General features: G+C 39.3%; 1 protein-coding gene across 3 annotated transcripts in view; it reads left to right on the forward strand.

The window, feature by feature from the left end:
* dop1a (DOP1 leucine zipper like protein A) overlaps positions 1–15,929 on the forward strand; it is a 41,866-nt gene that overhangs the window by 6,098 nt on the left and 19,839 nt on the right. The window contains exons 5-17 of one of the 3 annotated variants that reach the window (XM_062063609.1): positions 269–458; positions 915–1,013; positions 1,527–1,626; positions 2,864–2,973; positions 3,614–3,728; positions 3,832–3,952; positions 4,949–5,068; positions 5,301–5,418; positions 6,061–6,090; positions 6,685–6,942; positions 9,963–10,485; positions 11,985–12,268; positions 12,345–12,497. In XM_062063609.1, coding sequence (XP_061919593.1) covers positions 269–458; positions 915–1,013; positions 1,527–1,626; positions 2,864–2,973; positions 3,614–3,728; positions 3,832–3,952; positions 4,949–5,068; positions 5,301–5,418; positions 6,061–6,090; positions 6,685–6,942; positions 9,963–10,485; positions 11,985–12,268; positions 12,345–12,497 — 2,221 coding nt within the window. The remainder of the gene's footprint in view (positions 1–268; positions 459–914; positions 1,014–1,526; positions 1,627–2,863; positions 2,974–3,613; positions 3,729–3,831; positions 3,953–4,948; positions 5,069–5,300; positions 5,419–6,060; positions 6,091–6,684; positions 6,943–9,962; positions 10,486–11,984; positions 12,269–12,344; positions 12,498–15,929) is intronic. The other 2 variants (XM_062063610.1, XM_062063611.1) reach the window with 2 other exon arrangements.

Raw genomic sequence — 15,929 nt, forward strand, 5'->3', positions numbered from 1 at the left:
AATCAAGAGGAGTGCAAATAATCATTACCACCATTATATTATTACTTGAAGGTGTAGTTTGCAGCGAGCTTTAAATAAAATATTTTTAGCCAAAAAATACCACTGAAATTACTAATATTCTCGATGGAATTACATTTTTGAAAGAAAAAATATCTAAATGATTATAGATCTTAACTGCTGTAAAATGTTGGATAATTCACCTTTGCAAGGCAGTTTTTTGTGTGTTTTTTACAATAGTGAAATTATTAACTTTCTCATATTCCTGCAGAACCAACACCCTGTTGGAGAAGGTGGCAGCAGCAGTGGAACATTCGGCATTTTACAGTGCCCTATGGGGTAGCATCCTGACCAGCCCTGCTGTGCGTCTCCCAGGGGTCACCTTTGTCCTGCTGCACCTCAACCGCAAGCTCTCCATGGAGGACCAGCTCTACGTCATAGGCAGTGACATCGAACTCATGGTGTGGGCTCAGTTTTTCACAATAGATTATGACACCTTATTTGATAATACCTATTGTTTCCCAACACTCTGTTCTTAGCATGTGTACTACAGAGTATTTGAAGACATTTCTTTAACATAATCATAAAGAAATTAATTGTATTATATTTTTTGGATAAATACCTGCATTGAACTTTAAGACGGCAAAAGAACAAGAAAGAAATGTCATTTGATCTGAGTTAGTGTAACAGGAAGGATTATATAAACAAGTTGTTTGGCTTGGACGCTCATTCCACGGAAGCATGATATCACAGGTTTTACCTCATTATACCTGGTTACCTACCAGGTTTTTCAGTGATATGTAATACAACATGAATTAGTATTACAACAGAGAGACACAATTTACCAAAATAATGTTTTCATGTGTACATTAAAATGGCAATGAATGATTGTGTGCATGTATGTTTATTCTCTTCAGGTTGAGGCTGTCAGTACGTCAGTCCAGGATTCAAGTGTACTCGTGCAAAGAAGCACTTTGGACTTAATTCTTTTCTGCTTTCCTTTCCACATGAGCCAGGTGAGAGCAGTTAAAGATGGCATCTGGATGTAAAGTTTTACATTTACTGCTATATCATGTAGCCCACAGGTGTCAAACTCAAGGTGCGGGGATCTCATTTGGCCCATCACATAATTTTTTGGTCATTGAAATCCTTTTTGAAATTAGTTCTACAATAGCCGAAGACTGAACTTAAATTACTTCTAAATTGCAAAGCAATCTTTCCATCAGTTTGTTGACATACAATATGATAAAAAACAATTGAAAGGGGTAATTGTGTAATAATATTATGTAGCAAATATACATATAATATAGTTTCGCAGTTAACAACAAATGTGGCCCACGATAAAGAGTTTAACACCCCTGACAAAGATCTTGTGTTTATTGTTGTTTACGTGTGACTATAGTACAATTAATTTGTTTACTAACCTAAAGCACTTCAGCAGTTGCTGGCGGTTGTGATGTAATGGGGTACTTGCTTGAACAGTATGCATATGGCAAAGTCCTTACAGTGTTCTGTTCTCTGGTGTTCAGGCCACTCGCCCTGACATGATAAGGATCCTGTCAGCTGCTTTGCATGTGGTTTTGAGAAGAGACATGTCGCTGAACCGCAGACTCTACGCCTGGCTGCTGGGTGCGAAATACACACAATGGCTGCATACTTACTGTATTACAGGTTCACAACTATTGCGCCATCTCTACAGTATTGTCGAGACAGTCTGCTTAAAAGTTCAGTTTGCAGCAGGCTACATAGTACAGTTTTTTTTAAACTAAAAATATAAGACAGCTGGAATTATTTACCAATAGTAATTTAAGGTAACGTATTTAACAGATACATATCCATATTTGTCACAACTAGAAGATAAACTTAATGGAATGTAATGATTAGCATAAAAGCTGTCATTACCAGCTGTCTCATACAGACATGCATAACCATCGTGATCATTTACACGTCAGATATGTTTGTCACAACTAGAAGATAAACTTAATGGAATGTAATGATTAGCATAAAAGCTGTCATTACCAGCTGTCTCGTACAGACATGCATAACCATCGTGATCATTTACACGTCAGATATTTGTGAACGAAAGGACTTACAAAACAATGTTATGGTATGGTTGCTGATAAACTGTTTACGATTAAACCAGGAAGAGGACGGGCTACATTGGTTGAGGCCAGTAACCTCTCGGCAGCCACCGAGTACAAACAGTACCTTTAATGTAACACTACTGCAAAGACCACAATTTCAACACGAGCCAACAGACATAATAATTTTTTCGGATGAAACAACACTGACTCACAGTACATTACATTTACCGGTACATAGATGTAATGTACATGTAGGTGCGGCTTGTTCTACTTTCAATTTTGAACAACATAAAGGCAATGCTCGAATCTTAATCAGTTTTCTTTTATTTGCAACTCACATTGGATAAACATGCTGGTAAGTAAATGCATGGCTATATATGTATCAAGCATGAATGTGTTGGTAAAATTAATTTTTTTTTAACATCTCTTGGTCATCTGAAAGGACAGAAAACAAAATTACCATGGTGAGTTGTTTCAGGTTGACATACAAGTCAAGTCAAAAAAGTTAAGGCACACACCCCACTGTAGAAGCTGCAAAAAGGAGATTCACTTTATCTTGCCATTCACCCTATTTGTACTTAACGATCTGAATAATTATGTTCATATATTGTGTGATTATGTCTGAAGCTTGTGGGATGTATATGGTCAAATATTTTTTTGCAGCACTTTAACTCTCACTATCAGGGCTTAAAGGTTAACACTGTGCCACCTTTCCTCAATTGTGATGCTTTTTATAAATATTTTTTTAAAATCCAACAACATTTTTACTGTGTGTGTTTTAGGGTTTGACAACAATGGGGTGAAAACAGGCCCCCGGAGCACTCGACAGAGCAACCCAGAAGAGCATGCCAGTCACTATTTCAACACCTTCTCAAAAGACATGCTTGTCCAGGTGGGTTTTTTTTTATATTTGAACCCACATTATAGAATAAAACTGCACATCATTCAAACAAAAATATTTGATTGTGTTTTGGTTGATGTTAAAAGACTCAGACGTGAGTTTGGGTGATGCTATTAATTTTTTTCAGATTAGTCTTTTTTAATGCCCTTTTTTTGCCAAATGATTTATCCATTTCCTTTTTGAATTCTCCTATCAAACCTCACACATCCTCCTGGGTTTACATACGGCGTGTTCCCTTCTGCTCTTTTTTCAATCCGTGTGTTCTTTGAAGTCAGATCCTCGTCTTTACACTTGTGTAATCTGTCCTGCCATGTGCTTTGCTGTGGCTCTCCAGGGTTTAGAAAGCATTAGTTTTTAGTAAGTATTTTTTTGTTTTTGTCATTTGCCCCCTGCACCATCTGTTCAAAGGTAGTTATTGGAACGTATTCCACTGGGAGATGGTTGGTGCAACAGGGACTCTTTATTACAGGCTTCTCTCCATGATGTGGCAGACGAAGCGTGAAGCATGCACAGAAAACAAAACAAGAGAGTTTGGGGGTTGGGGATGCAATTGCTGATTTTGTCCTGCCAAATTTGAAAAGTTATATGAAATAATCTTAGATCATCCTTCTTACGCTGTGTGTGTTTTCAGGCAATGGTGGGGATATTGCAGGGCAAAGCACGAGGTGGGGAAGAGGAAAGTGTTCTCATGCACGACCTCAAGCCATTTCGCATCCTCATCAGTCTACTGGATAAACCAGAGCTCGGTAAAAATGAATATGTCGATATCTACAAGGGATTCGGTGATGTAAAAATGCTGCCTGCCAATGTCCATATATTGTTTATGACATCTCTATGTGTCTCTTTCAGGCCCTGCAATCTTAGAGGATGTTCTGATTGAGGTGTTTCGTACTCTACACACACAATGCAGAACAGAATTAGACCTCCAAAGCCATGGTCCATTCACCAAGGACCACACACACCTTAGCAGGTCAGTCCAATCAACCACTTCCTGTTTTGCACTCTATCCAACAAAAAGAGAAGATGATCTACCGGTAAGGGACTTGGCAAATAACATATTTTACTGGATGATATATTGCCCACAAATTATTGCCGATGAACAATATTAGTGTCACCATTATTTTGAGACCAATGTGATCGTATATAATAATAATAATAATAATGCAAGTGACCCTTTAGAACGCAATAAGCTTTTATTTCTCATTAGTATTTTTACAATTGTAATTGGAAGGTCAATAACTTCTAATTACTTCCAATGATTATAAGCAAACAAACTCTGTCTTTGTTAGTTAAATTTTCACTTCAATAAATATTGAACATCTTGAAGTGCAGTTTTTCCACAATTGGAAAAACTGGTTCAGGTGGTTTGTTTTGTTGTCTTTTTTGTTGTTGTTGCCATCACTTTCCAACAAATTTGACATTCTGGCTCGTTAGTCCGTGTTGATAATGTCATCTTTTACATTCGGTTTAAAGCCAAAATATTCGCTGGACATTTGGCTTTGAAATAATTGTTTTTCCTCCTAATTTGTGTTACCTTGCGGTGCTTCTCACTAGGGAGCAGTCACTAGCGAGTCTCTGTCTGTGCGTCCTGTGTGTGTAAGCTTGCGGTCCCACCTCCGCCCACTGAGACAAAGATTGTGGATCAATCAATCAATCAATCAATGTTTATTTATATAGCCCTAAATCACAAGTGTCTCAAAGGGCTGTACAAGCCACAACGACATCCTCGGTACAGAGCCCACATATGACTAACAATAGGGTTCACTCCATTGATTTTGATTTTCTGTTATTGAATAAATGCGACCGGGTGCTGAAAACGAGAGACGAAAAAAGACAAAAACACATGGACATGGCCATTTATTCAGTTCATTATCATGTATTGTTCGACTAAGTGATGTATTGACTACAAGCCCAGGCCTGTGATCTCATCCATCTTATTTTGTTTGCTTTTCAATTCCCTTATTAGTAAACTCAGAGAGAATAAGAAGACAGCAGAATTGATAAAAACAGCAAATCTACTGTTCAACTCTTTCGAGCCATACTACATGTGGGACTACATTGCTCGCTGGTTTGAAGAGTGCTGCAGGTTTGTATTTGGAAAAAAAAAAAGTTTAGATTCGTCAATATTGACATTTTATTTATGTTGATATAGCTGTATTTGTTTTTTCAAGAATCTGATTAAATTTGTAGTGATGCATTTAATAAAAAATAAACATGATAATCCGTAAAAGTGTGTACAAATGTTAATGACAACCCTTGTGATACATTTTTTGCTTGTTGATCCACTTAACAGAAACATGAAATACATTTTGTTGTAGGAGGACACTGAATGCATGTACAAACATTCCAAGGCATGCTGGGAGTTTAGATACCCCAGACCTTTCCTTGATTGAGTTCTGTCAGCTGGTGGATTTCCTGCTGGACATTGTTTCCTTGGTGAGGTTATTATTCTTTTTTAGTCTTCCTTCATCTGTCTCCTGTCTTCACTTTGATGTAACTGTCATCATGTACAGTTCAAATCTCATCCCTTTTGCATAGATTATCTCCTATATTTATTTAGCATATTCTATTCACATCATATTCTGTATGTTTGTTTATTTTTGTACAGATTCCATTCCTCTCTTTGTTTTCATATCTCTGCCACATACTGTAGAGACTCTCCCTCATCATGTATTGACGTTCCCTTCTTCCCAGGCGCTGCTTGGGCTCTTTCTTTTCTCGCTTCTTGCTTTACCTATCCTCTTTGGCTCATACAAAACATTTAATGCTTTGTTCCTAAACATTTACACTTCTGGTTGCTACTTGTAATGTCTGTGCCTCCGCTCTTGTTTCTTAGGTGTGCAAGCCCCCACACAAGTACAACAATACTTGTGTGTTGAATTTCCCAACCAAAATATTTGCATCGTTTTACTGTATTTCCAATCTCAACTGTTTGGAAATGTATTACCTCATAACAAGAGTGTGTTTGTGTCTGTTGGGATGTCTGTCAAGAGAGCGGTAGTGTGTGGTTAGTGTGCTATGTGGCCTGTTCTCCGCTAGCTCCTGTCTGTTCAAACTATCTGCTCTTTCTCCCTGAAGCCTACTAGAAGCATGAGGGTAATCTGCCAGGTAAAGTACTGCTCTTTCCTGCTTTTTTCACCTCATTCTGCTTCACTGAGGCTATGATAGCATTCCTGCAACATTCCACCAACATTCAGAAGGCCTTTATTTCCGCCAAGCTTTGACCCATCATTTCTAAATAAGGGGCTGGTGACTGTACATGAACTCATAATTTTTTTTATCTGATAAAGAAATATGGAAAATAACAATAGCTACATGCAATATAGAAATATTTTTTACAGTTTGGTGTGAATTTTGTGGTAATGAAATATTTGCCCAGTGTGTCTGGGCTTTATGTTAAGCTTGCATGCAATTTACTCCCATTGCCTTGCTCACATATTTTAAAATAAATATGGATACCTATTTTTTATTTTATTAATTCCATTGCTTTATTCTCATTTTTTGGTGTGTTAATCTTTCCCCCTACCATCTGTTTTCATTGAAAAGTGTTTTGAAGGTTATGTCCAAATGTGCCCTTGTCAGAGGAGACAAGACAATAGCGCCAAAATAATAACTTATGCTCACGTTTTACTTGGCAACTCTAAAATAACAATGTACCTCATACTAATGTTTTACTAAGAAAATTCTCGTCACACATTCCAGGAGACCTATATTGAGATCCAGACAGAGCATCTTCCTCAGCTGTTGTTGCGCATGGTAGCAGCACTGACCTGTCACCTGCAGACCTTGGGTTTCGGAGAGCTCACTTACTGCCTGCGCCTCTGCTCTAAGATCCTGAGCAAAGTACAGCCGCCATTGGTGTCCCCTCTGGCTCTTCCCACTGCCCCCCAAACACATGGCTTTTCCAGCTCCCCTGGCAACTCTTCTGACTCTACCAAAGAAAGCAACACAGACAATAGAGTGAGTAAAGACATTGGTATGCTCAATAAGATTTAATTGAGATCAATAGAACTTAAAAGTGGAAAACTATATGGAGTTTTGTCCCGCCTTTCCAGCTCTAACAGCTTCCTGTATTCTAGATAGTCAGAGTTGATGTTGGATGAGAAGAGCTGGTTCACAATTTTCACTTCGTGCACTGGGCCACATTCACACCTGAACCAAAAATGGCTTCTTCCAAATGATCTTCACAAATTGGGAAGCATTAAAGGGGACCTTGCTGCCTCGAGCAGTGGTTTTCAAACGTTTTTCACCAAGTACCACCTCAGAAAAATCTTGGCTCTCCAAGTACCATCATAATGACTAACATTAAAATACAGTTGCGTAGTAGACATAAGTATTTATAAAAACAAGGCAGAGGTTTTATTTAAATGGTAAATGGGTTATACTTATATAGCGCTTTTCTACCTTTTTAAGGAACTCAAAGCGCTTTGACACTATTTCCACATTCACTCATTCACACAAACATTCACACACTGATGTTGCTTTCGGTCTCCCCTAGAGGGGGGGGGGGTTACCCAGATATGCGGTCCTCTCCAAGGTTTCTCATAGTCATTCACCGACGTCCCACTGGGGTGAGTTTTTCCTTGCCCGTATGTGGGCTCTGTACCGAGGATGTCGTTGTGGCTTGTACAGCCCTTTGAGACACTTGTGATTTAGGGCTATATAAATAAACATTGATTGAGTGATTGATTGATTGATGGCGGAAGCTGCCATGCAAGGCGCTAACCAGGACCCATCAGGAGCAAGGGTGAAGTGTCTTGCTCAAGGACACAACGGACGTGACTAGGCTGGTAGAAGGTGGAGATTGAACCAGGAACCCTCAGGTTGCTGGCACAGCCACTCTCCCAACTGCACCACGCCGCCCCCCCACCCCTCCATTTAACAAGTATATGAGGTGGCGACTTGTCCAGGGTGTACCCTGCCTACCGCCCTCCAGCGACCCCTAAAGGGACAAGCGGTAGAAAATGGATGGATGGATGGATTTAATACTTTTGGCCACTGTAACGTTACAGACAGTTTGAACAGTAACTGTGTTTTTTAAATATAGGAAAAGAAAATACTGTACTTTAAGTGTTTATTTGATGTACCACGAGATGGAACCCGCGTACCACTGGTGGTACAAGTACCACAGTTTGAGAATCATTACATCCAACACATAATATGTATTGGATATGCTTTGGTGTAAATTTGACTTTTATGACCCACTTTTTGAGTTCATGTTTAAGATTTTCGATTCTGGATGCGTTCTCAATTTGCAAATGAAAGTACCATAGTTTATCTTTTGAAATGTACACGGTTTGAATATATATCTTGAAGTTGTCACCGCAATTTTTTCTCCAGACACGTTCGAAAATAAACTTCATAAACATATAGATTCACTGGGTCACAACACAACGTACACCTGCACACTCCCCGATAGATTCAGACTCTGCATAAAAAAGCTAGTTTTGGCAGCATTTATGTCACTGCATGTTGCACGTAGGTGTTATTGTACTCATGCCAAGATCAGATGAAAAATAATAGCCTGAAGTCTCATAACTTGAAGCAGAGGGGGAGTAGCTCCTCCCCCTCTGGCTGAGAGCTTTACCTAATGTCCAAATAAGGATGTCTACCTTGCTATGACGTTACAACATAGCCAGACTGCAAAACACAAGTATCCGACATTGTAACAACATTATCAAGTCAGGAAAGACACAATTCTTCATAGTTCCCTATTACGCTATTTAATAGATTCATATTTTAGGGAGAAGTAAAGAGGTATAAGCCAACCGAAGGTATACTTATTTGATTACGCTTATTAGGAATGCTTGTTAATAATTTTGTGTCAAAGCAATTGACCGATGGTCGATTTCTGCTTGCGTGGCTTTGTACAAAGAGTGTTTACTCACTTTTGTGGTCACACCGTATCAAAAGTGAAACCGTCATACAACCTTTGACATTAAAAACAAATAGTCCCTGCTAAAAAGCCTTTTTTTATCTTAAGCATATTAAAGAACCCCTGTTCAATCCGAATTCCGGTGTGAGTTTTTTGACCCATTTCACCTTCAAGTTACTGCCCAAAAATGAATCCACTCAAGCTCTGATGTTCTGCTTTTGACCAATGGCCCTGCCATCCCATGTTCCCTTGACACAAGACTTTTTAATACTCGTTGGTTGTGTCCGGCCTCCTGGTCCCTGCCCTACAGCCTGGTTCTTTAAGTGTGTGAAAGCTCAGTGAGGCATGTTGCAAGAATTTTAGTCAATCGGTCCTATGATCAGAGACTGATCAGGCTGCACGCACTCAGTCAAGCCCATGAAGAGTAGAAAGAAAAAGGTGGTTTACCAACAGCTGAGCCCAGCTTACCTTTTCTCTCTTAGGAAGTAGAGAAGAGTAAAACAGCCTGTGGTGCCTGGGCGAACCATCTCCATCCGAGTGGAAACATCCCACATAGACATACATTTGACAAATACTTTAACACCGCCTCACCCCAGCCCGCCCTGGAGAGCATATGGATGATGTGATACTCTGCGTGACATCTGAGTCCAGGCTCCAAAATGTGCCTGCTGCCTCGATCAAAATAAATCCCAGGGAAGCTTCATGCCCCTAGTGACTAGGGGCGAAAAACATAATTGTTAAAACTTGTAGCACTGTTCATTTGTTGGTCTTTAAAATGCAAGTCTGGTGTACATGTCTAAATAAGAACAGCCTTGGACAACCACTGCCAGCTAATGTTTTCACATTTACATGTTTTTCCATATCTTGTCTTTTTTTCTAAACATTTCCTCTATGAGGAACTATATGTTCCCAAATTGCAGTGTTAAGTGGAATGTTCACTGATCTCTAAATGTTAAAACAGAAAACCAGTTACCCTAAACTTACTGAATTTCTTGGTTGCTCTGTGTATTTCTGGCATTTGTCTCGGTATGATCAACACTAAAGTGTAATTAATGTTATTTCTCATGAATGTACGATTGATTGCTGACTTGTTTTTTTCTTGCAGAATCTTCCTTTACCTCTGCAAACATCTACAAGTGGGGACTTGAGCAAAGACGGAGAACATGCTCTCAGTTGTCACTCTTCTGAAAGTGGCTTCACAGACTATATCCAGTACCAAGAAAATGGGCCAGACACAGAAGGTCCACCTCACTCAGCGCTTAAAACAGGCCGTCGCTCCTCTGTTCCATCTCAGGCTAAACCTCTGGACAAACCAGTCATGCAGTGCTGCTTGGAACACTTTCAACAATTTCTCTCCAGACTCATTACCTTGCATCTAACTTCAGAGAATGTGGACAAAGATGAGAAGGACAGAGGCGAGGTGCTACAGTCAGCAAGCCTGGTATTAGAGAGCACTGAACACAATGGTCGAATAGACCGGACCAAGTTATGCTCACAGACTGGGATGGCACAGAAAGAGTGTGTTGCTGCTTTTACTGCTGCCTGCCAGCTCTTTTTGGAATGTTCCAGTTTTCCTGTCTACATTGCTGAAGGAAATGTGAAGGCCTCACCAACACAGGAGGAACAATGTAAGTGTTGAGCCAGCGCAAGCTGAAAATATGTTACCAGAACTTAATTAACAACACTACCTGCTTTGTTATGCTATAAAGGTGTGTTCTAAAAATATTGGGATTGTTCTGCTATATTGCGCACTCCCTCAACCATACCTTTTTTGTTTACATCATTTCCTCTTCCTGGTAAAATGAGACATGTGAGATATAAGTAGTAATGGCAATGAGACCTGAAAATACTTTTTAAACTGAGACAGAGGAGAGTAGAACATGGATGACGGAGACGTAATGACGTCCTCTACCGCTAAAGACAGGAATAAAAACTTTAATTTGGGTTACCTTTTGTAAAAAAAAAAAACATGCCTAGTCCATATTTTTGGTTGGTTCATAGCATAGGTCTCCAATCAGTAGCTTGGTATCTATTGGTATCTTGCCAGCTGATTTTGAGTAGCTCACCAAAGGGTCAAAGAATATTTGCTTGAACTTTCAGTATTTAAACAACGGTTCAATTCAGACAATAGGCCTCTATTTAATAACAAATCACCACAAAATAGTACATAGATAATGATTGCACTGATAGTGGAGATCTGCTTCCCAATTAAAGTACATTTTAAATCTTGATAGACATATAAATAAAACCCAAAATATGTTTTGTTTAAGTAGCTTTAATAGCGACTAAAGAACTGAATTAGAAAAAATGCAAACTGAAATACAAGATGCAGATGAACAAAGTGTTTTATTGTTGATTTGTTTAATACAAAATTTGAGTTGTGGATTAATGTTCTGTTGAAATAAGTGTTTTCCCTTTGGGTTGAAATAAGTCATGAAAAATAAACACTTCAAAAATCAGTAGCTGCAATTTTCATTTTTTTAAAGTAGCTCTCAGAAGAAAATAGGTTGGACACCTCTGGTTTATAGAGACAGAGAAGAGAGACATCAGGCCATAATTACACATGATCTCAAGGGAACCGTGACCACAGTCACCAAGAAAACCATTGTAGTACACTTTGCTCTAATGGATTAATATCCTGCAAGGTCACATATTCAGGCCTGTCTGAATGACTCAAAGAAGCCTTGGAAGAATGTGATGTGGTCAGCAGAGAAATGTTGAATATGAGCCCAAGAATACAATCCCAAATGCTTTTTGTCTCCCAAGGCTACATAGTAAGACAACTATTGCATTGAGGGGCCGATGAACGGGGTCATGTACCATATAATCTTACATGACCCGACCTTAGCCAGAACAAAAATACAAAGACACATTTTGCTTGGGGATCAAATACCTCACTCGATCAAACACAGCTTAATTTTTAACCTTTTATTTGATATATCTATTTTGATAGTCAGTTTCCGAAAATAAAGCCATAAAAGCGATCAAATATTTCCCCCACTGATACAGATGTTATTGTATGCTCGTTTAAGTGATAATACTGACTGTGATTTTGTTTTTGAAAGTCACTACCGTGTACAATTTAGGCATATTATCTCAAGTATATTATCTCCCTGCATGTACACAGACAGCGAGTGGGTGTGCTTGCCAATGTGGCTGCAAAAGCTGATGGATGCCTCTTGCTTGGCCAGCGACTTTTGTCTGCAAGGTGTGGCCATTTCTCTACTAATGGACCTGGTGGGACTCACCCAGTCCGTCGCTATGGTGACAGCTAAGAGTGGAGCAGATAACGGCAGCTCAGAGGCTGCTCAGCTCATGAGCCCCAGCCAAGGTCGAGTGGCTGTTGTCATCAGGCCCCCACTGACTCAGGGAATCCTTCAGTACATCGCGAACAAAACAGACGTCTTCAAGGTATACGTTACATAGAAACAATAATTTGTCCTATGTTCATAATTAGCTAAACTCTGTTTATTCTGCTTGTGCAAAGAATGTAGCGCTGATACTGTGGGACCAATTGAGTGAAGGAACGCCTCAGCATCATCAACGCAGTGTGGAGCTCTTCTACCAGCTCCACAATTTGGTACCTTCATCCAGCATCTGTGAGGATGTTATCAGCCAACAGCTCATGCACCGAGACAAGGTCAGTGCAATGAAAATCTGTACAGCCTAAACAAGGGGTGTCCAAACTACGGTTCGCGGGCCAAATGCATCGGCACCTTCAATTTGGCCCGCAAGGCAAAGTCTTCAAATTAGCCCACTCAACAGTACGAGTTCAATAGTCAATAAGCAATATGGCCGGGAGCAGTATAGCCAATAGCCAGCAGTCTAACAGCTGTCATCTTGTCGCTATCTGGTGGCCAGTTAGAGTTACTCAACCATTACCGGTAATTGTAAATGTAAAGACATACAGCACAGCATTACTTATATGACCCAATCCAAACAACCTTCCCTAGTAATGGTGCAGAAAAATAAGATCAACCAGCACTAAAACTCAACAAACATGGTCAAACATAACACAACCTGCTCATTAAACTTTGTGGATATTATTTTAAAAAAATGTCCAACATAAAAAAAAAATTGTTATATGTATCCAGTGATTATACTAAAGTTATTTTCCATTTAACCTCACCAGTTTTAGATTATTTTTATTTTTATTTTCACATTTGCCGTTCAAATACTGAGAAGAGACGGTGCGGTGATCAGCAGCCAGTTGAGGCAAGTCACTGATTTGTTCCTCAACATGGATTGTGCGCAATGACTCGGCTAACTGCTGGCCTGCTGTGCAGTGAGACTGTATTGCTATATGAATTATATCAGTTAACTAAACTATGGCATAGTTTAGTTAGATGAGGTATATCATGTACAGTGTATTTTGTCAACAACTGTATGTGTGTCACGTATTTCTTGTGCTGAGCAATCATAAAACTGCTGCAAAAGACGTACTGGCTGAGGCTCGCAGTAATCCGTCCTCCTGGTGGTAGAGGAGGGTAGTGATCCCAGAGATCATTCCTCGGCATACTTGCCAACCCTCCCGATTTTAGCGGGAGAATTCCGATATTCAGCGCCTCTCCCGACAGAGATTTTCTCCCGACAAACTCCCGGTATTCAGCCGGAGCTGGAGGCCACGCCCCCCCCAAAAAAAGTCTGCCGCAGCTGCGATTGGACCTGACCAGCCTCCTGGAGTACCAATTGCTTGCCAGGGAAGATCTTCCCCAGGAAGCAAGGATTGACCGGTTTTAGTTTAGTCTTTATTTGAAGGGACAATGTACAGAAACATTAAGCTCAAAGACAGATATGTTCTGTACCAGATTATAGCTAAATAGCTCATTTCCATCTGCAGTCCCTGGCTACCTAAATTAAAGGGATACAAAAATCATGCAATAAAATTATGACAGTAAAATCATACACAAGTATTAAGAAAAAAGTCATAAAATCATACCAAAGACTATAAAAATGGGACCCATAACCTCCCTGCTTGGCACTCAGCAACAAAGGGTTGGAGTTGGGGGTTAAATCACCAAAATGATTCCCGGGCGCGGCGCCGCTGCTGCCCACTGCTCCCCAAGGGGATGGGTCAAATGCAGAGGACAAATTTCACCACATCTAGTGTGTGTGTGACAATCATTGGTACTTTAATCTTAAAAAATGCCCTTTCATGGACACATACTTAATATACAATACAACCACACCTCATTTACATCATCACACATGGACAATACATGCTTTTGTTCACATCTGTCATCATTTGTAAAAACAACCATGATTTTAACAGACACACCTCACAATTTACAATAAAAAATGCTCTCATGGATAAATATAATACACATTAGGTTGATGTGTCAAACATAATGCCCATCTTAGTGACCGTGTGAGCAGCTTTGATTGCTCCAAAGCCACTTTTTAACTTCAATTGTGAATGAAGAATAATCTGTTAGACTTTTCAAGTTTGTTGTGTGAGGTCGTTCCATTCCTTTATGGCTTTATATGAAAAGGCTGATTGTGCAAAAGAGGTTTTACATCTGGGTACGCTACACTGCCCCCTGGTGGAGGCGTGTGTGTTTCTAGTTGTCACAGCAGATGTAAACTGGACAAAGTTTTGGGCTATGCCAGGGAGAGATGGAAGATTCCACACTCTCGTGCATTTGATGAAAGCACTTTTGTGCGTGCCACACAGCAATGCATCATCAGTGAGGGTGTTCAGCATGGTTAGAAAAATAGTGACAGAGAATAGAAAGAGGATGGCCAATTCAACCCTTAACAAAGCATTGTACTTTCAAGTACAACAATTAGTAGATGAGTGTTGTGTGTGTGTGTGTATATGTGTAAATAAATTCACACTAAAATTCAAATATTTATTTTATTTATATATATAATAAAATAAATATATATATACCGTAATTTCCGGACTATAAGCCGCTACTTTTTCCCCTCGTTCTGGTCCCTGCGGCTTATACAAGGGTGCGGCTTATTTACGGCCTGTTCTTCTCCGACACCGACGAAGAGGATTTTGGTGGTTTTAGTACGCAGGAGGAAGACGATGACACAATGATTAAAGACTGACTTTTCATATACCGGTAGGCTGGTTATTTTGATAACGTACAGGCGAGCACTTTGTATTACTTTGCACCGTTGTATTATTTGTACTCTGCACGAATGCTGTTCGCCATGTCAAAGATGTGAAAGTTTGATTGAATGATTGAAAGATTTATTGTTAATAAACAGTCATCTCTGTCCCGACAATCCCCTCCGTGGTAGCAGGAACCCCTATATACTACGGTAATTACACATCAAAACCCTGCGGCTTATAGTCGGGTGCGGCTTATATATGGAGCAATCTGTATTTTCCCCTAAATTTAGCTGGTGCGGCTTATAGTCAGGTGCGGCTTATAGTCCGGAAATTACGGTACATATATATATATATATATATATATATATATATATATATATATATATATATATATATACATACATATATATATATATATATATATATATATATATATATATATATATATATATATATATATATATATATATATATATATATATATATACTGTATATATATATATATATATATATATATATACAGTGTTGGGACTAACGCCGTTAGTTTCGGCGGTAACTAGTAATCTAACGCGTTATTTTTTATATTCAGTAACTCAGTTACCGTTACTACATGATGCGTTACTGCGTTATTTGACATTACTTTTAATGTAGTATAAAGTGTGTTTTATCGGAGCGCTGATTATTCTTGTGTCAAAAACCGGAGAAGAGAGACCTGCGCTCTGTGTGTGTGTGTGAGTGAGTGTGGGGAGTAAAGAGAGAGAGGAGGGGGGCGTGTCTGATCATGGCGGAGCTGCAGTCGAGTTTGTTGGAGATATTTTCACTACTTTTCTTTTGTCGAGCACAAAGAAAATAACATTTTAGTTAAATGTAAATTGTGCTTTGGATCAAAGATCCCATCTACTGCCCAAAACAGCAATTTAAATCTGCTTAAACAAGCTACATAAGCAACATGCTTCGACGTAGCTAGTAAAGAGAGACAGAGACAACTCCAATGCTACTTCACCT

The sequence above is a fragment of the Entelurus aequoreus genome, linkage group LG11 (assembly GCF_033978785.1).
Source record: "Entelurus aequoreus isolate RoL-2023_Sb linkage group LG11, RoL_Eaeq_v1.1, whole genome shotgun sequence".
Taxonomy (NCBI): Eukaryota; Metazoa; Chordata; class Actinopteri; order Syngnathiformes; family Syngnathidae; genus Entelurus; species Entelurus aequoreus.